This window comes from Stigmatopora argus, chromosome 3 (assembly GCF_051989625.1).
Source record: "Stigmatopora argus isolate UIUO_Sarg chromosome 3, RoL_Sarg_1.0, whole genome shotgun sequence".
NCBI classification, from domain to species: Eukaryota; Metazoa; Chordata; class Actinopteri; order Syngnathiformes; family Syngnathidae; genus Stigmatopora; species Stigmatopora argus.
This window is the reverse complement of record NC_135389.1, coordinates 5,481,949-5,505,486: the sequence shown is the minus strand read 5'-3', so window position 1 is coordinate 5,505,486 and position 23,538 is coordinate 5,481,949. Positions and strand designations below refer to the sequence as shown.

Below are 23,538 nucleotides of genomic sequence, written 5' to 3'. Positions count from 1 at the left end.
GGTCCACTTTTTCCAACCGAAAAATATTTCCATCCAAAAGAGAGAACTGAAGAAATACTAACCACAGGAAAGGCCATAGACCTACCAGGATTTTATTGGAATCACCAAGTCGGCCTTTCAAAGCCAGAGGGAGGTCCCCAATGTTGGCAGTGATGAATTTTGCTTCTGAGATGATGGCTGCTACCTCATCAAGACCCTCCTTTCTGATCTTCCAGTTCTTATCTCCGAGTTTAGATATGAGATCAGAAGTGACCTTGTCGCTAAAAGGTGGGACAAAAAGCTGAATGAGAATTTTTTTCCCATATACATACTAGTTTTCATAAGTATCAGCAGCTTTTTGAATTCAAAAAAAAAAAAAAATTCAATACACACAAAAAGATGATCACATCAGGTATTTAGCGCTGAATCAAACAGAAAAGTAGCATTTGCAATAAAAGAAAGACTAAAGTTTAGTTGAGAAACACTACTAAAAGAGGCTGATTTGAGAGATTAACGTAAATAAATTTTTAAATTTGGATGCGAATCATTTGCTTGCAATATTTCCATTAAGACTATGAGATCGAATTCTCACATTCTTTTGTGGGGGTTTAATTAGACCAGTGTTTCTCAACCGTTTTTGAGCTGCGGCATACCATGCGTTGAAAATATCTCAAGGCAAATATCACCTTTATTAACAATATTAAGTCGTTCAAGGTTTTATCACCAGGAATCCAATTAACTCCAAAAATTATTCCGAAATCTAATTTTGCAGTGATCTAATGTCACCAAAGACTTTGTTTCTCCCTATTTCTAGACAGATGCCATGAAATACTAAGACAGTAATAACTTTTTTTTAATGGCCAGTTAGGCAATTGTCAAAACTCTATCTGCAGGTGAAGCGTATGACACCAAGACGGTTTTCAACACTGCATTCTATAAATTGAATTATGCCTATAAATAATAAAAATGAAAGTTACCACATTTTCTCAAAATGGAATATTTAGTCATTTTCACCTAATGTCTGTTCTAGGCAATAAGTCCATGATGTCCTGTCCTACAGCATCATCTTCTTGCTCCTCTCCATTTTCACACTCCTCTTCATTCCCAGCCTTCTTGGTGAGTCTTGATGGAGCTGGAGGTGTTTGACCTTGCATCTATGATTCAGAAAACAGCCAAGACAAATTAAAACGTTTGAGCTGGTATCGTTTTCAGTTACAGGAACCGAAAAGGATTGGTGCCTTTGCATAATGTGGTCCTTACCTTCTCAAACGCAGCATCTATTTGTGACAGGAGAGCTGGTTTCTCATCCTCAAAGAACATGCGAAGTGGAGCGCCCATGTAGAGATACATAACACCCAGTAGGTTAATTGCTGCTGTTCTGACTGCAGGGTTAGTAGCGCCCAGAGCCGTCTTCACATTGTTGATGAATGCCTTTACATTGATTCTGAGAATGAGAGGTTTAAATTTCTGAGTTGTTGCTAAAGCATTCTATTTAAACAGATCTCTGAAAATTATAGTCAGGATTCTTTTGCTTGCAAACATTCATGTATAGAAAGAGTCTATGAATTACCCAACGAAGCCAAACTCTTTCATCGCATTAGCCAGCCAGTTAAGAGCCTCTGCCTGGTTCTTTGGGTTCTTTTGGGCAAATGCCAAAGAAACAACCTAGATAAAAAGCAGACACACAATATAGACGTCATTAAATAGAAATTATAGTGATATGCAGTATGTGTTTTTCTCTATTTTAGAAGGCCCAGTGCATTGTAAAGTTCTGACTGGAAGAACAAAACATGAAATGGATACAGTGTTTCCCAACCTTTTCTAAACTGTGGCACACTTATTGGATTGAAAATAAATAAAATGTAATCTAAAACTATGTCATCTATATTATCAACGTAAAGGCATTCTCATCAAAATTTTATTAAAAAGGAATTAAATAAATCCCCCAAAAAGTATTTCAAAATCAAATTTTTCACACCGACCATATATTGTCCGTTGAACCCGAAACACTTTTGTTTCAAGTCATGTAAAAATAAGTAATTTAACCATTTTTAAATCATAATTTTATGCCTTTTTTCTTACAATATTTCCTAAATGGTCCCTTCAAAATAAAATGTAAGTTACAATTTTTGGGGATTTAGGGAGCTTGCGTTCCTTGTCCGGGTAAACTTCGGAAATTCCGGAGAAGTTTTCAGCTCTGGTTAATGTTCGTCATATTTCAACTCATAATATTACAATGTATGACTTTCAGATCATTTCCTGCGGCACAGTTGACCATCACTCAAAGTACACCAGTATGCCGGGGCACAGTGGTGGGGAAACACTGGAATACAGGGTAATGAATGGTTAATCTCAAAAACCTGTTCAGCAGTCCATGCAAGCGAGCAAGCCTCCCCAATTGCAGTCATTCCTTCTTTGGCATTCCCACCACATTTGATATCTCCAACCTTGTCCACCAAGCCATCCAAAACTATAGAGGCTGATGTCTTAGAAAAGTGCCCTCTCTCGGCAATAGTGGTCACGGTATGAAGCTTCATCTGCATGACCTAACAAAAAGCACAAAAACAGTGTGGTGAATTACAATTCCCAAGACTAAAAATATATAAACTGTGCACCAAATTAAGAGGTTCCTTATTAGTTTTATTTGAATCTAATTCTGGTCAACAAGAAACAAATGTTACCTGGAAGTTTGTCTCCTTCCAGCCAGGTTTTTTGGCCAACATTTTCACTAAAGCTTGACATGGCATTGTCATTGTATCCATTGTTTCAACAGCCTAAAAGACAACATGAATAAACTAATCAACATTTCTTACAACACATTGGTTAATCAGGTGTCACCACCGAGAAAAACCCTAAAAAAATAATAACCACAGTTCTTAATGATCATTCATGTAAATCTATAAATATGCTGAGCTATACTTTTAAGAATGTGCGTGTCCTGAAAATAAAGCAAAAGCACTACCCTCTGAAATTCCTCCATACTGGCGAGCCTCTCCTTCCAATTAGCTGACCCTAGCTGTTGAAGGCAGGATGCAGGCAGCACATGGGCTGCCTGTTCTTCACACACCTCAATCTAAAATAAAAAAAATACATGTCATTATGAGGGTCAAAGAGCAATAGTATCTCAAAATAATATAAGGAAAAAAAGCCCTGGTTCAAAATTTTGACACTGATTTATTTTGTCTATATAATTCCATATACAAAGTGGTCAAACCTGACAGATACTTTTTGGTGTATTACTTTTTTTTTACAAACCAATATACTCACTCGTGTCTTTAGAGGTGAAAGACTCCCTTTGTTTTTTGGCTACAGAAATATGTACTGAACATAATAATTTTTGCGTTTACATACCAGTACAATGCTTCTCTCCAATATTCACTACCCACGTGACAGTTTACTCTTTCGACTGTTCTGTGAATCTTTTTAATCAGACAACTATCAACATGCAAACTTCTAATTTAGAAGGGGGGAAAAACGATCAATGACTGTAGCAGATTTGTATTAGACATTTTACTTAACAATGCTTCAGTTGACTCATTGAATGGTTTATGGATTCCAGAGTACAGTAATCCCTCAAATATCGCAGTTAATGTAGACCAGACATGGCCGCGATAGCGAAAAATAGGGTCACCTATATTAAAAGTTTTTTTTATGATTAATAGCAGAAATAAATCTTAAAGTAGTGAATTCGCCATAAGTGAAGTCATGATAATCGAGGGATTACTGTACAGTACATTTACTCTCCAATATGTCATGTATTGAGAAAAAACTATCAAGCACCAAGTCAAATGAGGCTTACTAGTAGATTTGGCACCAGTTTAGCACTGTAATACGATTGGCTTGGGAGGCTTTCTGTACCCTGAGCAACATGGCCAAATGCAACGAAACTGGACAATCAAAGACAACAACAAAAAAGAAGACAGCGCCTGTTTCCCTAAATTTAAACTGCTAAAAACAGGTCACAACATTCAGATAAGAATGAAACCAGTTTCATTGCATTCAATCGTATCGACTGATGCAGCAAGAAAATTTGGTGTTGTGACTTAAGTCGAAACGTGGAAATACTTGATATGGAAATATTTACATTGGTCATTTGCCCACCAGAATCCAGAAAATGAAATTCAAATAAAGCTATTAACATACTCTGCTACAGTGTTCCAACAGAGTTCAGACTTACCGACAGTTCACTTTCTGCTACTTCCTTGTTTTCCATGTTCTTTTTGGGTTTCCCACTGGCAGAAGAGCTTACTTTGACTTTCTTTGGTGGACCAGCAGACTGCTAGAGAAAGATTCACAATTTAAATACTTTATATACAGCAAAGTTGGGATATAACTTACATGGAATGTACTAGGGCAGCAACAATTAATAGATGAAGTTGACAATCAATTAATAAATTTGTGTACTTCATGTAAATGCTAGCGCGCCAGCGGTTGTAAGTTAATACAACAGTGGAAGCATCCACTGAAGCTCAGGTGCCAGATCATCCAAGAACATAAAATACATGGGAGTATTTGACTCTAAATTACTGCAAAGAATCACATGCAAGGTGTGCTTTACTTGCCTAAATAGTATGTACTAGTTTTATTTGGGGACACTGGCAATTACATTCGATTATATATTATAAATATGTGCTGTGTTTAATTTGTACGGTTTATTATCACTTAATAAGGGCAATTGCAATCATTAATAAGGGGAGCCATTGGCTGAGGTTGACATGTATGTTGTTACCTTGCTGGCAGCTGCACTTGGGATCCTTTTGGGTGGAGCAGAGGATTTAGAATGGTTGTCAGCAGCAGGAGGTGCTTTGACTGCTGGCTTCTTGTCTCCTCCACCCTTCTTACTTCCCGGGAGTTCAATTTTTTCAGCACACTCTTTTATCTACCAAATATGAAAATACAAAAAAAGACTGAGTAAAAGACTACGTGTTTTAGTGTTTTATAGTTGCACGAGTGCATGGCTCCCTATCAGTCAGATTAATGATCAGATTTCACCTTCTCAAGTTTTAGTTTATCCAAGTCAGCTAGGTAAGGATTCACAGCTTTCTCGCCCACCACTCTCAATGCTGTCCCCAACGCGTCAAAGGCGGCGTCCCGCACCTCTGGAGCAGAGTCATTGACTTGCTATAGAAGTAAGAGACAAGCACAGATGAGTATTTTTTTAGTCTTATTTTCCATCCTTATACAATGGGCAATGCTATACCTTGATTAGGGCAGCACAGAAGGGTTTGAGTACACTCTTGGGCAGTGTGGCCTGAGTGCAGTGAGTGAAGGAGCGAGCCAAAAACAGAGAGGCTTGCTGCTTAATGGATGGGTTTTTATTATCCATCACAGCCAGAATGTCGTCAGATAAATTTTGCAGAGTAGTCTGAAAGAAAGTTGCAAATTACATTAAGTTGCAGGCTAAATAAATGATTTTTTTTTAACTGACCAGTTATAATTTAAAGGGCTTCCATTTTACAATTACAAAACATGGAAGATTTTGCAAAATCTTCCATAGATTTTTCATTTAGTCTTAAATTGATTGTGCATGTGTATTTGCCACAGCAATTCTAAATCAAGTTTATACGAATCATAAAAGGGAAGGTTTTAGGCCATAATTCTTCCTCAATTATTACCAAATTGTGTTCAATACATGTTAAATAAAGCACTTTAGAGAGAGGATTGCATTTTAAAGATTTATTCTTTTTTTTAATTGGAGCTCAAAAATATTCTGATTGTTTTTTTCTGATCAGCAAGTGTTTTGAATTGTGTATTTTACAGAGTTAAATAGATTGCCAGAAAAATTCAATACTAATCATAATTGACAGAATCAGCTAGTTCTATGTCAAACTGCATTTAGTTTTACATATACAGTCATACCTCGACTTACGAAATTAATTGGTTCTAGAACTTTTTTCGTAACTTGAAAATATCGTAAGTAGAGGTGTAATTTATATGGAAATTCTGTAATTCGTTCCACAGTCCTTGCACAACTACCAACTAAACCCTTTCAAATTTTTCAGTGTCCCAATTTTGTATGAAAGAGGAAACACACAAAAATGAAAAAATTATAAAGAAATGATTGATTGTCTTAAAATAAAGCCCTGCACCGTTGAAATAGTTCCCTCCGCGGCCATTCTAATGGCCTTTGTCCACCAGATGGCGGCAAGCGCCCATTCTACCATGGACGAAAGCCGTCCACTTTGTAGTACTACATTCTAGACTTTTACGTGTGCCCTGTGTGTGAAAATATATGCCGCGTTGCATTTGTATGGTTTTTAATCGCTTAATAATGGGAATTGCAATGATTAATAAGGAGAGCATTTAGCACAGATGGACAGGTATGTAAGAGAGAATCTTGAAACATGGATAGTGGTTGTTGTGAGACAGCCAATTCAATTGAATTGAATGTTTTTATTGTCATTGTAGGAGATAGAATGGAGCGATGAAATGAGAGCCCAGTAGAGGGTAGCGATGTTCTAAAGTGAGAATCAATGCTTCCGCAACAATATTTTTAAAATAAAATAACGGAGAAGGAAATGCATTTACTTTTTGGGGGATTTCGTAACTTGGATCTTTTACGTATCTCGAGTCACTCATTTGCATATAAGAAAATGTCGCACCTAGAGAAATTTGTAAGTAGTGTGACTGTAAACATTTTTTTGTGTTTAAATAAAACATGCTCTGTATTTAGAACAAGTGCATATTTACAGTAAGAAAGATGGCATCGATGGCCTCTTGCAGTGCTTGGACAACCTGAAGCTTTTTTTCTTTAAACTTTTCCAGAATAGTTGGAACAACCTGAGAAACAAGAGAAAATTGAAAAGGAAACATTTCACAAAAAGACCGAATTATTAATGGATTATTTTCTTTGACATTGTAAAAACCACCATGACAAATGAAACCTACTCTTCTGTCATAAAATAGTTTTACTTGGATAGATTTTTTTTTCCATCCATCATGTTTTATGACATTTCTGAGAATTGAATAAATGTATCAACAACTTCTCAACCAAACCAACACCTGGTCACTACTAGCATGTTGAGCTTTCCCCAGGAGTTTCAGTGTAAATCAATAAAATATGTTAGTTTCCCCAGATTAGTCCTTTAAAATTGGAATTGTACAACTTACATGCGCTGCATATGTTCCAAACTTTTTCCTGAGACCGGAGGCCAGTGCAGCCAGACATTTAGCTGCCATTGAAACCAGCATGACATTGGCATCTTTCCCCACAACCTAAAATACAGGACAATCAGCATTGTAGAATCAATGACTTTTAAATGATTGCAGTTAGGCTCCAGCAATATATTCAGCAAATGATTCAGTGAATAATGGAAACAAATAGACCACGTACCTTCTTAAGTGCTCTAACAAGATCTCCATAGTCCCCACTCTCTAGTTTGGGATTCTTTGACAGAGTTTCAACAGCTTCCAGAGCTTCTTTTCTCTCCTGCCACTTTTTAGCTTCCTTTAACAGAAAACAAAGTTCTTAATTAAAATGAAGTTAATTTACTAGAGCAGTGTTCAAAAAAATTTACTGCCAAAAGTAAATGTTGCTTAACTTTCACAAAGAAAAAGTAAAAAAAGTATATTCAAAATGAAAGTGGGTAAAATGTTTTTTGCATTTATGAAAATTAAATTGTAATATTTCAAAGCTAAAACTGTGTCGTCATGAAATCTATAGACTACATATAGGCGACCTGGGAATAAAAAAAGGAGACCTTTAAGCGCGGAAACATTAGTGAATTTGATCACTTGACACACGCAAAACACACTACTGAACCCGCAGGCTGAGCTTTACTGGAAACATCCTGCGCTACTCCATGATGGTTGAGGACTAACACACCCTCACCTCCTGGGTGTTTCCTTTCCCAACTCCTTCATTGCATTCACTTTTCGGATAAAATGTCTACTTTTGAATGCAGGAAGCAAGAATAGCCACCGGTGGGACAACGTGCATGACTAAAAACGACTTGGGTTGAACAATTTAAGGTCTAGCGTCATTTTTTTACGGTGCCCAGTTGAGTGATAGTCCCGTGTCTCCCTACTTACACTATGAAGAGTAAAGAATAAAACCTGCAGAAATGTTGACAGGTGTCTTCATTTGTAAATTTGCCTTCAAACCAAAGTTGATGTGCAATATGAAATACATTTTAAAAAAATCAACTGAAGACATCTCATTTGGCAAGCAGACCATTTTCAGTCTTACAAAAAGAAACAGTAAATTTACCCCACATATGGCCATTTATAAAAACTAAATAAAAAAGTTGGATGAACTTTACCGATTTTTACCCAAAATAGTTTTAGATTTTTCGTTTTCAGAACATTTATATAAAACGGGAAAACATCTTCAGATCAAGTAAGAAAAATCTTACAGGCCGTCCTCAAATAAGGACATTTTCAATAAGGCTGCTCTTTTCACAGGTACGAGGCATTTAAAAAAATAAATGCCAGGGACTGGCCGAGTTACTGTCCTTTTGCGTTCATACTCCGTGTTAGCCTCTATTGATAACGCGCTAAAAACATGTTTCCTTGTCATCCTCTTCTCCTGAGCATTAATCTGGAGCTAGCATTCATCCCGCAACAGCACCCTCGTTCTCTATTGTGGTTGGGTGGTGTGATAACAGTTTAAAATGATCTATTTTTTATCGAAAGTTTTTAATATAGTTGACAAGAATTATTTAACGACAATTATCGTTATCGTTCTATCGCTCGGCCCTACCTGGAATAATGGAACCATGTTTTGTATGAAATACAAGTGCTGATCTCATTCCATAACATTGTCAGGGTCAGCGCGTTCATCGTGGGGTTTCGTAATAGCGATTCCCATTTAGACAAAAGCTCAAACTACAGTGCTCTCCGGCACTTTTGCCCAGGCATCAACAATTCATTCCAAATCTTCACGTAACTCATGCGACGCTGCCTGCCTGTCTGTCTTTGTATGGAACCTCTATGTTGGCGGCCATCTGACATTCATCATTCTCAAGCCGTTCGCATGCTGTTGTTCCTCCTCCCTGTTAAATTGCGTTCGATCCATGGCTTCAGTCCATTTTCCAAGCGTTCACACCCGCATTCTGTTGTCATTCACATCAGGCATTTTCTCTGTATAGCTTAAGTGCTGCTTCTTTGAGTATTGAGTGTTTTTGAGGGTTAAAAGCGCTACGAGCACACGGAAGTCAAGTCCCTTGCCACTCGCCTGGGATGGTTAGAATGGATTTACCGCAATGCTTGGAATAAGCAGGGAGGCTTTTTTTAGGGTGAACGTTCGCTGGGTTGATCGCAATAAGTAGTGTGTCGGCAAGAAATAAAATCAGTCACTCAAGTGGTCAGGTTCATACAAAAATTCGAATTTAGTGCATAAACAAGGCGCACCGACCGATTGGGCGCACCGACCGATTGGGCGCACCGACCGATTGGGCGCACCGACTGTTTTAAAGAAAAATTTAGATTTAGGTGTGAGAAAACGGTACCTCAAGCGACTGCCAAACACAGGCATTCGGTGTTGAGGTTAATCCCAGAGTTTGAACATGGTTCAATTTTTTTTTTTGTTAAACAGCATAATTTTCTCCAAAGTAACATTGATCTTTTGTATCGGTTTTGGAAGGGGAAAGAAAACCACGAGAGGGAGGACGGAAGCAATCTCAGATGTCCTCACTAATAGACTGATTATTTTGCATGGTAAAAAAAAAAACATCCAGGGCATCATAAAAAAATTCTTTACAGGATATATTTAGCGTCACACATCACCCATGTGGCACATCACATCAGCTTGTTATACAATTATAGATCGCACTTACAATTTTGTCGTAAAAGTCTTTGGGCAACTTGGAAAGAATATCCACAGCTACCATTAGCTCATAAGGATCCACTTCCACCACCGTTTCCTCCTCCTCTTCTCCTCCTAGAAAAAAAGGGGTGGGGTTTTTAAGCCACATCAAATTGATTCACCAAGCAGGACATAGCTGAAAATCTATTTTAAACAATAGCGCAACATCTGCAATGATAAACGGAGTCAAATTCCAAGTGAGTTGCAAGATTCTGGCAGGCAATTTTCTGATCTCAAAGCTTGTGTTAAAATAAGGCCATAATTGAAGATTGTGTATTGATGAGATTCTAAAAACTGCAGAGCACAAACGCAAAAACTGGTAGCGCATGAAAAAAGATGCAGTGAGAGAAAGCAAAAAGACAGGTGGCGCAAGCGAGAAAATTTGGCATCATGAGCAAAAGACTAGGCAGCAAGAACATAAAAAAAATGGAAATATTGTGAGTTCTGAGTTACTTCTCAGATGACGGTTTGCTTACATTATTACGCTTAGTGTATTTTTTTGGTCGCAACATGCAAAGCGTCAAATCATTTGACACCAATCTGATTCCATATTTGCGGATGTGTTGCACTTTTAAAACTACGAAAGTAAATATATAACAAAAACATAGTACTATTTAACAAACTGAATCCCAATTATTAAATGAAGTACAGCACAATTTATCAGGAGTTCATAAAAAAGGTTTATAAATACCAGACTCTTCTCTTTGTGCTTGTTGCTGAAACTTGGCCTTCAGGTCTTGCTGGGAACGCAGGAATCTGCTTTGTTTGGGTGGGCTAGACGGTAGCTTCACCCACTCCTCTTCAAGCTCCTTCAGCTGAAGAGGAGGCAGAACACACTTGTTTGTCAAGTAGTTTTGGTTTGTGTGTTTCTAGTTCTGAGCTTATCCCACCAGTACGGAGTTGACATGCTGTAGGGGAGGTCTCAAAGCATCTCGTATCCATTTGTAGATTTCTATTGCAAACATCTTGGCTTCGTCTCTCACTGCCTTGTCTCTGGACTCAAACTGTTTGGGTAAAACCTTCACGATAGGCTTCAAAGTTACAATCTTGGGTCCAAACTCACTAAAAAAAAAAGACAGCATCTATAAAAGATCTGAGTACACCAGGAGGATCTTTGCCTATTTTGCCTGCATTTGTCACATCACAGCCACAAAGAAAAGCAGTTACCATGGAAACAGAGCTTGAAATAAAAAAAAGGTAGAAAGGATAGAGGACTACAGACATCCATCCCCAATGACATACACTGCTTGCAGACCAAATTTGAACAGTTGTGCAAAAACATCTTGGTCATCGCAAACAGTAGTTCTGTGTCAGCTAAACTTTTGCTTACAATAACTTTTTAGAAAAAAAGACAGAAATATTTCAAATTATGTTGCATGTATGCCTCAGATTGCAATATTGAGATGTTAAGTTTTGTGTTTTCAGGGCTGTTCATAAACGCACCACCTGTCTGATTGGAGCAGCAGGAATAGGCGGACGAGATGGCAAGTTGGTATTGTTGCCATAAGAGTATTTATGTTCCCGTCTTTCGGTTGCATTGAAAACTAACTCTCCATGCACCTCTCACCAGTAATGGTAAGAACAGCATCCTATTTTTTATAGTTGTTTTATGAGAGGTTTTAAATGTAAATTTCTACTAATGGTGAAATCCAATTTACTTAGAAATTCAGAATCAGGGCTGCCAACCTCTGTCGACCCCATTTTAAGAGTACCCTTGTCCAATTTCTTGAATTTTCTGTTTTCATCAGGAGTGAATGCGATTCGCGCAAAATCGATATAAAATGTTAAAAAAATTAACGTAGGACAACTTAAATCAAACCGTTATTATCATGTTTTTACATTATTTGAAATTGTGTTTTTGCAAACTATTGAAAAAGTAGAGCATAATGAAAATAAGTACCGTATTTTCTCGAATATAACACGCAGATTTTTGCTATATAATTAATTCCAATAGATGGGGGTGCGTGTTATAATCAATAACTAAAATAAATTACAAATTTTCGATCGAAAAAAAGCATTGTCAAACTCACTTTGACGCACGGATTTTACGTCATCTCGTAAAGCCGACGCACGGATTTTACGTCATCTCGTAAAGCCGATCGAAAATCGGAAAGCCGAGACCACCACTGCCCCCCTCTAGCCTCGTACTCGTCTCAGTTCACCCTCTCTCAGTTCAGTTTTGGACATTGTACAAGCAACATGGCATCAAAACGAGCAAGTTATACCGCAGCGTTCAAAAGAAAAGTCATCAAAGTGGCAGAGGAATTGGGCAACAGAGAAGCTGGAAGAAAATTCGATATTAGTGAAGCTAACATCCGTGGTTGGAGGAAGAAGAAAGACTCATTATTGAAAGAAAAAGCAACAGCAAAAGCATCAGGACGTGGAAGAAAAGCAATGTTCCCAGAGTTAGAGAAAGAACTTCTTAAAACAAAAGGTATTGCAACATAACATGTCTACATGATATGTTTGTCCACTCTGTGTATCATCTATTGTCCTAAAATTCAAACGCATAACTCCACCAACTGCACGACACTCGACACGCTCGTACCTGAAGATTTCTCTACCCGGTTTTGAACAAAACAATCGTGAAACGAAGAAAAAAAGGTAAGATTTCTGATTTTCGTCAGCGGGAAATTTTAGGTGCGCACTATATTCGATTACTGCGTTTTTCCAGATGTTTTTGGCCCAAAATTACCTGCGTGTTATTTTCAAGTGCGCGTTTAATTCGAGAAAATACGGTATAAGAAAATTCAGGTAATACCATGCTTAGTCTTTTGGCAGGGAAAAAAACTTTTAAGGGGCATTTGGGTAGGTGGGGGTAGTGAACGGGAGGGCATTATAGTTCAGAAAATATAGTATTCCTTGTAGATATAAATTTGATTAATCTTCACAAAACTCAGTCATCTTACAATAGCTTATTATTAAATTAATATTGTGGCTGAGTTCAATTAATTGTATTTACACGAGTGATTTTTTTTGGCTACAGGTTAACGCAACATTTACCTCAGAGCTTTTTTGAGTGCCTCAATGCAGGCCACAATAATTTTGGGATTCTTGTTGTCCAGTCCCTTCAGAAGCTCATCTTGTACCACCTCTGCTTTTTCTATTTCGATGTACATCAGACAAATATCTGTACCCAGCTCTTTAGCCCGGGCCTTTGGTTGGTTAAACACTTTGGTCACCACTCCCGACACCACATCGCCGGTTGTCCTGCAAACGTGAAATCAAGCCAGCAATTGTAAGATTTTAATCATGCAGCAAGATCCACACTTTGATGAACAAAATGGTATCATTGAAAAATGAATAGAAACATTTGTTAAGTCTCAATGTATTGATTTTTTTCGGGATATACTTACTTCACAGCAAGGTGAGCATTCTCTACGTAAGCCAAAGCTGCTTCAAGGCCTTTAAGCTGAGCAACCGCATTTGACTCTGTGACAAATTTTTTAATGAGACCAAGATATTTCCCCCACTCTGGACTCTTCTCATCATCAATCCTGTTGAACAACTGCAGAGCTTCTTCATAACCATTCAGACGGGCTTTCCATACCTGAAATAAATAAAAAAAATGTTTACAGTAATTGCACACAGGTTTTGTCACACATTGAGGTTCAGGTCCATGCCAGGTAAAAAAATAAAAATATATATTTTTTTAAAAATCCCACATGGTAGTCAACAAAACTCAGATGAGTTTTTGAACAGTTTTATCATTTTGATAAATCCAAATGTATTTGGGAGAGATTTTTAGTATATTTAGCCCCATATCGTCAAGATTCACCACAAAGAATGTGGATGTCCTACTTCTTGGACAGAGTGTTGCCAAGCCATAAAAATAAAAACTAAGAATAGTAGATTTGTGCACTTGTTGCAGTTAATTAAAACAATTTTAAAAAATAAAACAATAGTTACACGACACTTAAGTCTATTTGCATTTTTCTTTTTCTTTCTTATTACCCCTGACTCCTACCCCTGTCACTCTGTATGAGCCGAGCCACAACCAACCCGTAAATACAGTATATAAAAGCATGCATTTGTTGAGAATTACTTCTATATAGATACGAAATTTTGGGTAAAACACCAAAGCTTGAAATATTGTGAAGCAATACCTGGGATCTAGACTGCGACTCGAGAAACATACTTTTGGCGGACTCAAAGAAAGTGTAATTGGAGATTGACTCTGGATAGCAGTGGCACGCTGACTGGCAAAGTTCGCGCAGGGAGGTATCCAGAGGTGTATTTAGAATTTTAGAGAAAAAAAAAAATGGTTTGGCAGGGGGTGAAATGTTTAAATCTCCCAGCTGAAAGTGGGTTGGGGGGCAACAGAAAATAATTGAGAAGTACTGTTCTTTTCAGTGACACCCCTAACTGTCAATAAAGGCAAATAGTTTACATTCATAAGTATTAAAATAAAATCCAGTAAGTCACATTAAGAAGAAAACGAGTTTTTGCAAAGGCAAGTAAAACTGATTAAAATAAAAAGAAATTCCTGTTCATTATTTCCTGTTAAGTGTTTTGCAAACCTAGTTAGAAATGACCAAGATTATGAAACATGTCAAATGAGTAATAAAGTCACCTTAAATTATCAACATGAAATTTTGCGAGTACAAGTAAGTTACCTTATGTTCACATTTCTGGTCAATGGGAAGTTTCATCCACTCACTGTCGTCCCCCATTTTGCCACTGGCAGCGGCAGGCTTCCCCAAGAGGTACTCAACTGGAAAACATAATATAGCAGTTATGTCAAAAATGTGTGGTCAAAGGTATCGATACTGAAATGTATCTGGAAACAATATTTGATTGCAAACGTATTGATAAAGTTAGGCCTGGGCGATATCTCAAAAATTATTATCACGATTAAAAAACGTATTCACTCGATATCAATATTATCACAATAACTATCACATCTTTTGTTTTTCAAATATAAAACTTCTGTGAGTATAGGATAATAAATTACTCCATTTTTGAAACTAACCACGTTACCTTACTTAAAAAAAAGATAACATGATTTTAAAAAGCGTTTTTGATGTTCTGTCACGGAAGACAACTCCCTCCTAAAACTAGGAAAAGTAATAAATAATAAAACCCGCAAAAATTTTGACAGGCATCTTTATTTTTATGAATTTGGCTTCAAAACAAAAGTTGCTGTGCAATATGAAATAAATAAAATCAAATGAAGACATCACCACCATTGGCAAGCAGACTATATTCGGCCTCAGAAAAAAAACTGTGGAAATTTACCTCACATATGGTCATTTCAAATAAAATGAAAATGTTGGATAAAGTTGATCCATTTAAAGCCTAGTTAAAAAAAAGTGATTTTTGTCACGTTTTCATAACACTGGACAAATGAGGTAACTCCTTTATATCAGGAAAGAAAAGAATTACAGGCCGTTTATAAGCAAGCTCTGAAAGTATTGGACAGAAAACCAAAAATGTACCATCACTCTCATATTAAAAAAAACACAAATGCCAGAACTGGGACAATACTGTTAAATATGCTGATGCCATTTTGGTTTACGATATCTTCCATCACAAAACTCCTCCTCCTCTGCAAGAATGTGTAAAACAAAATTCCAACAGATCAACAAGAGCTGGTTCTAGAAGTGACTGTGTACAGTAATAACTTGAAAATAGAGCTTAATGCGTTCCGGGAATGAGCTCGTATGTCAATTTAGTTGTATCTCAAATCAATTTTTCCCCATAGAAATGACCTAAATTCAATTAATTCATTCTCACCCAGTGAAAAAACTGGGGGGGGAAAACAGGATATTACAATGGAAAAAAATCTTTTTATTGGTTCTAAATCACCAAATCAAAGGGTAACAAATACCTATCAAGTGGTTATGATCTTCAATACGAAAATGTGACATTACTCAGCACAGACAGACAGAGAGATTTGACGGACGTGCTCGTAACATAAATGAACTTAAGACTACAATACACACGCACTTAAAAATAAGTTTTAATCTTATGTTATGATGGTGTGAATTTCCAGGCATTTAAATTGGAAATTTGGTACTTTTCGAAATGGTTGCTTCGAGAAAAAAAATTGGGGGGGGATTTCCAGAGTTTAGGGAGGTTGTCAGGCGTCCCCGAGTTTGCGTTATTTGTCCGGTTAAACTCCGGATATTCCGGAGAAGTTGGCAGCTGTGTCATGTCTGGGGCTTTGTACAAAAACAGGAGCACAGCAAAAAAAATGAAAGCATTAATTTTCCGTACCGATTACAGTGGTACCTCGACATACGATCTTAATCCGTTCCGGGACTGAGATCGTATGTCGCGCTTTTTGTAACTCGAGCGGACATTTCCCATTGAAATGAACTAAAAACAAATTAATTTGTTCCAACCCTCTGAAAAAACACCAAAAACAAGATATTGTATTGGAAAAAATGTTTTATTTCTTCTAATTCGCCATATATTGACAAAGTAATAAATAACAAGTGGTTTAATTGTAATAAATTGTGTTTAATAGAAGTAAAATTAGACGCATTTCGCAGAGGGTAGAGACAGCGACATACATGGAGGCGGAGGGGGGGGGGGGTGGGGGTACTTTACCCACGGCACTCGTAAACGAACAAACAAATTTTAATTAACTTGGATTAATATATACAGACGCACTCAAACATACATTTAATGTAACTTTACACAAAACTGAATTCTAATTTTGTTTTAATTTTTTTTTTTACCTTCGTTCTGGGCGGGTTAGCCGTTTGCCACACCTCCACCCTCACGATTGCTATCGTTGGGCTGTTTGCTGTTGTATTCCCTTCAAAATATTCCGAAAATGATGCACACATGTCCTCACAATAGGATAACGCACGACCACTTGCCAACGAGAAGTAGTCTTGAATGAGCGATCGCGGGAGCTAAGGCTAAGGAATGAATAACAGCCTACCCACGTATGTATTGTGGGTAATGAAGTTTTATTCTGAGAAAGGGTGCCATTGCCTATCGGTGTTGTGCACGATTTTACTTCATTACCCAGAAAGCCCTCTTTTTGCCCATGCATGCGCGTTGTGCGTTTCCTGGTCGAAACTCATCTGAATAAATCGTTCAGTGCTCGTAGATATCTGTTATACACGAAAGAGATGCGGCAAAAAAGACAGTGCAGTGCACTACAATGATAAACAGCCTCTCATGTCATGGCCACCTGGCTTGGTCGCATCTCGAAATTTTGATCGTATCGCGGGCGAATTATTCGACCGAAATTGTCATCATACCTCAAGCATGTCGTAGGTAGAGCTGATGGTAGGTCGAGGTACCACTATTTTTTTTTTTTGCATTGCTCCTCTTCAGAATACAGGCTAACACAGGCTATTTTTTTACTTCCAGTCCCTCCTACTCCTGGAGTGATTGACCCCTTGCAATCCAGCTAATATTGAAAATTAATAGGGTTGTCAAAGTATAAAAAAATGAGGGGATTGTATGTGGACAAGAAATTTTAGTATCCATGCTTATTTTAATCTAATGTATGATATTTGTTTTAGTCATGTATTTGTTTTTGCATTTGCAAAGGTCTCGAGAAATTTGTAGTCATGGTAAAAATCAGCTATATTAAAAATGACTTTTATTGGCTCACAATATACATTTAAAAGAAAATCTCGATTGAACTATTGGGAACCGTGTAAAGTTTTTCTAAATTTCTTTCATGTCTATTGAAACATTAGGACAATTTAATTAATAATTGACGTGCAAATCTTACATAGTGCTCTTTTAAGGTGTTTAAAGTGTCACTGCACCAACCTGTTTATGCACCTTTCACTACCAAATTGTAAATGTGCTTTTTTGCTGATTTCAAAATGAATAATAATATTACAACAATTAATCCATGACTTAAGTCAATAGAGACAAACAATCCCACTGCCCAAAAAGACATTAAGAAACTATGACACTGTACCACTATTAGTTCACTATTATACAATATTGTCATGTCCTCAGCCCCATTCCTACTTGCCGATGCACAGTACTTCTTGCACTTAAGAGCATTAGCAATTGATTGACTAGCAAACAATCTTGTTCTATCGCATTCAAGCAAGGACATTAGTGCGCGAAGTTACAGTCATACCACTACTAACGAATGGGTATAGGGAATAGATATGAAATTTTCAGGTTACAAATTTTTTTTATATGCAATGATTGACTCGAGATACGAAAAAGATCCAAGTTACAAAACACCCCAACAAGTAAATGCATTTCCTTATCCGTTATTTTATTTTGAAAATGTCGCTCAGACATTGATTCTCACTTTAGAACATCGCTACCCTCTAGTAGGCTCTCATTTCATTGCTCTCATTCTATCTCATATCATGACAATAAAAGCATTCATTTCAATTGGCTGTCTCACAACAACCACTATCCATGTTTCTAGATTCTCTCTTACATAACTGTCCACCTCGACTAAATGCTCCCCTTATTAGTGATTGCAATTCCCCTTATTAGCGATTAAAAACCGTACAAATGCAACGCGGCACATATTTTCACATACACACACATAGGGCACACGTAAATGTCTAAAATGTAGTACTACAAAGTGGACGGCTTTCGGCCATGGTAGAAAGGGCTCTTGCCACCATCTGGCGGACAAACACGAGTATCAAATTTTCCATTATAACAGACACATAGGGAACTATTTCAGCAGCGAAGGTCACATTTTCATATGCTTTATTTATTTTAAGACATTAATAAATTATTTCCTCATTTTTGTGTTTCCTCACATCTTTCATACAAAATTGGGAAACTGAGCAATTTTAAAGGGTTTAGTTGGTAGTTGTGTGAGGACCTTGGAACGAATTACAGAATTTAAATATAAAGTACACCTCTAGTTACGAAATTTTCAAGGTAACAAAAAGGTTCTAGAACCAAATAATCTCGTAAGCAGTGGTACGACTGTATTTTCATCAATAACCCACCCAACATACAAAGTAGTAATGTCCTGATGCAATATTAACTAATGGTGTCCAAAACAGCTACTTTTGGAGTATTGTATAGAATCGGATTTGGTCACAAGAGCAGATTTGGATCCAGTAGTCACGTGTCTTCACTACCATCATGCTTTTCAGGTCGCTGCAAATCAAACCACAAGGCAAACATGTCCCTGACTGGAACTAGTGCTGAGGAGTGGAACTAATGATAGCAACAGCTCATCGAATAATACTTGTAAGCAGAGCATTTTGAGGTGGTACCAGCAGAGCTCACTTTGATATTTAAATATGATTTGTCATATAATGCTTACAATATTTTTGCTGGTCTAAAAATATGAGTATCGATCGGCAAAGAAAAAAAACATCATGATAGCAAATCAGATGGAATATTAAAAAAAATCTGCATCTGGGCATCCCCAATTCAGGTACAGGCCACCATTTCATTGATGGATTCAAACCTCAGGAACGTACAGACGCTCCCCTACTTACGAACATTCAACTTACGAACAACGGTACATACGAACATGTCTGCAAATTGCGTTTAAGTCCAAAAATGTTCGCAAGTCCAATTTTGTATTTCGGGCCTTTTTCGGAGTAGTACTTCTTTCCGCCGCTAATGCCGACGGCTGGCGCTGTGAGAGCTCAGCTCACCCAGCATCTACCTTCTTCTTCGTTGCAATGCGGAAGTGCGTGAATGTATCTCCAGTGTGCAAAGAACCTTTTTCATTTGTATCATTAAATATCTCATGCATCCAATATTGAATATGGTTGGTAAAAAGCTAAAGGCTTCTATTGAGGGAGTTGCAAGGAAGAGGCAAGCCATTTCATTTGAAACAAGTGGCAATAATAACGAAGCTTGATGCGCGTGAGAGTGGTGAGCGTTGCACATTCAGTACCATTTATAAACAGAAAGATCGAGCAGCAGGACCCAAATATTGAACGTTGCACAAAGTTTGCAAATCAATTGAATGATGCCATACAGTGCTACCGCATCATTTATGATGAAAAAAAGAAGAAAACTGTGCAATCGTCATTAGGTCGCTTCTTTTGGCCAGTTTCTAATACATAAATCTATCTCTCTCTCTACAGTACTGTATATATTCTCTCCATTTTATTAACTGTTTTTTTTTTCAGTACAAACCAATGCGTGTTACTTATACAAGCCTTAAACATACAAATGCACTTATATAAACCTTCAATATACTTATATCGGCCTTAAACATAAATTATAATACAAAATATAGCACTGAATCAACTTACAAACAAATTCAACTTATGAACAATCGCTCGGAACCAATTGCGTTCGTAAGTAGGGGAGCGTCTGTAAATTGTAAAATACGTTTCATCTCTCACCCCACCCATAAAGTGGACCCTGAACAAATGGTAGTTTTTTGTTTTTTTTAATCACACAGACAGCCACACGGGCGGTCCAGTGGCACGAGCGGTTAGTGGTTAGGATTCATAACCCGACATGTTGAAATCAATGTAAGAAACTACAATGTCAGTGTTTTGTATTAATAAATCTATATAAAAAAAAATAAGACAACATGATGAATTATGCTATCTTGGTTGTGATTTTTTTCTTTGCTGGACATGTTATTTATATATTTGTGTGTGTTTATGTACAAATGTGTACATATTGCAATATCCTTTTACATCTGTATTATTTTGGGCGGTGCGGTGACCTGAGTGGTTAGCGCGTCGGCCTCACAGCTCTGGGGTCCTGGGTTTAAATCCAGGTCATGTCCACCTGTGTGGAGTTTGCATGTTCTCCCCGGGCCTGCGTGGGTTTCCTCCGGGTACTCCGGTTTCCTCCCACATTCCAAACGCATGCATGGTAGGCTGATTGGACACTCTAAATTGCCCCTAGGTATGCGAGTGTGCATGGTTGTCCGTCTCCTTGTGCCCTGCAATCGGCTGGCCACCGATACAGGGTGTCACCCAGCTCTGGCCCGGAGATAGCCTGGATTGGCTCCAGCACCCCCCGTGACCCTAATGAGGATAAAGTGGTTCAGAAAATGAGATGAGACACAGCCACACGTCTAAATACCTGAATTTAAGAAGGCAGTGGCTCCGTAGCCGGTAACCGGTCAAATAGTCCCAGGGGCTATTTAGCCGGTAACCGGCCAAATAGCCTATATGCCCCCATGTGGCTATTTAGCCGGTAAGAATTCTGTGTGGGGTAAATAGTAAGAAACTACATTTTATAAGGCTTATTTCCTTAATGTGATAATTGATAAGGACCTTTATACAAAGATAACTAGGCCTATTCAACTTTTATGGCATACATTTATTAACAAAAGCACACAAACATTAATGGTAACAGTATTATGTTATCTCACAGATGTCTACATAGTCCATTGACACCAATTTTCTTTAGAACTCAAACAGTTCTAAGACAAGTGTTACATACAATTCCAATGATATTGATAGTTGAAATTTGATGTGTTATTGCCACTTATAAAATAAACAATAACTGCCAATTATTGTGAGTATTGCTTTAGAAATGGGAGAAATATTGCCAAATTTCAATTCTCATAATGGATTGACTTTGCCTATAGTCTACATTAAAGTAGTATCCCTGTGTTTTGATGACTCAAAGACAAATCAGAGCAATATTAATATAATGCTGAGACAGTGTACTGTTATTTGATAAAAGTTGTGAAAATATGAAAGGAGGGTAAGGGTTTACTATATAAATAAATAAGATATACTGTCACACCGGCTAAATAGCCATATGGGGCCATATAGCCCCTGGGACTATTTGACCGGTTACCGTCTACGGTGCCACTGCCATTTAAGAATGTAAGCACATTTATTGCCAGGTGATCGGTTTAAATGTGCGCCAATAAAAAATATCCATTGTCCTATATTGCATTATTGACTAGCTCCTTGACATGCTGGTAAAATTAGTTGATCGTCAAGTTTAGAAAAGGGATGGTTTAGCAGATGAACGTCATGCCAGTGAATATCAACAGTGACAAGCTAACGCGTTACATCGTCCATTCAAGTTGAAGACAGGTCCACGGGAAAAAAAGCAGCCCTGCATTCATTTATGAATTTAATGTGTACTGTACGTAAATTAGTTATCGCCCATTAGGGGATATGTCAAGCGGGGACATGCTATTCGCTTTTTGTTCATAGCGAACGGTCGCCGCCTTTAGCTCGTCTCAGAGCTAACCATCGGCGCCAACAAAAACAGGCCCATCAACGCAATGAACGCCGGCTTCTAACTGAAACAAAGTAGTCCGTCGTTTAATTTATGGGGCAAAAAACACATTGGAATCGAGAGGAGATATCAATTTGTTTTCAAAAAATACCTTTGTAGGGCTCTGGGAGGCAAGACGATGCTAGACGTCCGGTGGTAATACGGAGGTGAAAATACAACCACCTCAATCAAGTTATAAAGAGTTGAAACCAATGGGAACAAGACTAAAAATAGTACATCCGGTGATAACAAAAAATATATATGCATACTATTTAGTGTTTGCTATATAACACGTTAGTTTATCTAGTTTAGTCGTTTCTTTCTCATATTCTACTCTATATTTTAATACAATGCCTATTTTTGGGGTAGAAGTCATAAGATTTTGCGTTTACCTGAGCGCTACTTCCGGTTTGTCACTGTTTGTTGAGTCCAACTTTTTGAAATAATTTGAAAATTCTCAAAGGGCGGAAAGGAACGAGGGATCAGAATTATTTTTCTTTCAAACCGACTCACGATTAAAATTCGCATAAAAACCAAAAAACTTCATCCTAGTCATTATTTTACATCATTACAAGGAATCGTGTTATTTCACGATAGTCAACTACTGATTGGTCAAATTTGAACTTAAACCCCACCCTAAACTGCAATTTTGATATACGTAACTACAGACGCTCCCCTACTTACGAACGCAATTGGTTCCGAGCGATTGTTCATAAGTTGAATTTGTTTGTAAGTTGATTCAGTGCTATATTTTGTATTATAATTTATGTTTAAGGCCGATATAAGTATATTGAAGGTTTATACAAGTGCATTTGTATGTTTAAGGCTTGTATAAGTAACACGCATTGGTTTGTACTGAAAAAAAACATTTAATAAAATGGAGAGAATATGTACAGTACTGTAGAGAGAGATTTATGTATTAGAAACTGGCCAAAAGAAGCGACCTAATGACGATTGCACAGTTTTCTTCTTTTTTTCATCATAAATGATGAGGTAGCACTGTATGGCATCATTCAATTGATTTGCAAACTTTGTGCAACGTTCAATATTTGGGTCCTGCTGCTCGATCTTTTTGTTTAGAAATGGTACTGAATGTGCAACGCTCACCACTCTCACGCGCATCAAGCTTCGTTATTATTGCCACTCGTTTCAAATGAAATGGCTTGCCTCTTCCTTGCAACTCCCTCAATAGAAGCCTTTAGCTTTTTACCAACCATATTCAATATTGGATGCATGAGATATTTAATGATACAAATGAAAAAGGTTCTTTGCACACTGGAGATACATTCACGCACTTCCGCATTGCAACGAAGAAGAAGGTAGATGCTGGGTGAGCTGAGCTCTCACAGCGCCAGGCGTCGGTATTAGCGGCGGAAAGAAGTACTACTCCGAAAAAGGGGCGAAATACAAAATTGCACTTGCGAACATTTTTGGACTTAAACGCAATTTGCAGACATGTTCGTATGTACTGTTGTTCGTAAGTTGAATGTTCGTAAGTAGGGTAGCGTCTGTATATAGAATTTAGTAATTGGCCCAAGCATACGCCGCATATACACTGCGATTGGCTGGCCACCGATTCAGCTTGTCCCTGACCCTTGTGAGTATAAGCCGCGGTTAAGAAGAGG

The 23,538-nt window shown here is 37.6% G+C and overlaps 1 protein-coding gene across 5 annotated transcripts in view; it reads right to left on the bottom strand.

The window, feature by feature from the left end:
- ckap5 (cytoskeleton associated protein 5) overlaps window positions 1-22,113 on the bottom strand; it is a 58,574-nt gene extending 36,461 nt beyond the window's left edge. For 3 of the 5 annotated variants that reach the window (XM_077595721.1, XM_077595723.1, XM_077595724.1), the window contains exons 1-21: window positions 22,026-22,113; window positions 14,401-14,498; window positions 13,141-13,334; window positions 12,788-12,994; window positions 10,675-10,846; window positions 10,476-10,599; window positions 9,756-9,859; window positions 7,313-7,426; window positions 7,090-7,194; window positions 6,670-6,759; window positions 5,180-5,344; window positions 4,972-5,100; window positions 4,709-4,858; window positions 4,157-4,258; window positions 2,942-3,052; window positions 2,661-2,753; window positions 2,340-2,525; window positions 1,550-1,644; window positions 1,240-1,423; window positions 994-1,133; window positions 86-260 (exon numbers count right to left, since the gene is read on the bottom strand). In XM_077595721.1, coding sequence (XP_077451847.1) covers window positions 86-260; window positions 994-1,133; window positions 1,240-1,423; window positions 1,550-1,644; window positions 2,340-2,525; window positions 2,661-2,753; window positions 2,942-3,052; window positions 4,157-4,258; window positions 4,709-4,858; window positions 4,972-5,100; window positions 5,180-5,344; window positions 6,670-6,759; window positions 7,090-7,194; window positions 7,313-7,426; window positions 9,756-9,859; window positions 10,476-10,599; window positions 10,675-10,846; window positions 12,788-12,994; window positions 13,141-13,334; window positions 14,401-14,457 — 2,697 coding nt within the window. In that variant the 5' untranslated portion in view covers window positions 14,458-14,498; window positions 22,026-22,113. The remainder of the gene's footprint in view (window positions 1-85; window positions 261-993; window positions 1,134-1,239; window positions 1,424-1,549; window positions 1,645-2,339; window positions 2,526-2,660; window positions 2,754-2,941; window positions 3,053-4,156; window positions 4,259-4,708; window positions 4,859-4,971; window positions 5,101-5,179; window positions 5,345-6,669; window positions 6,760-7,089; window positions 7,195-7,312; window positions 7,427-9,755; window positions 9,860-10,475; window positions 10,600-10,674; window positions 10,847-12,787; window positions 12,995-13,140; window positions 13,335-14,400; window positions 14,499-22,025) is intronic. The other 2 variants (XM_077595722.1, XM_077595725.1) reach the window with 1 other exon arrangement.
- Between the last annotated feature and the right edge of the window lie 1,425 nt (window positions 22,114-23,538).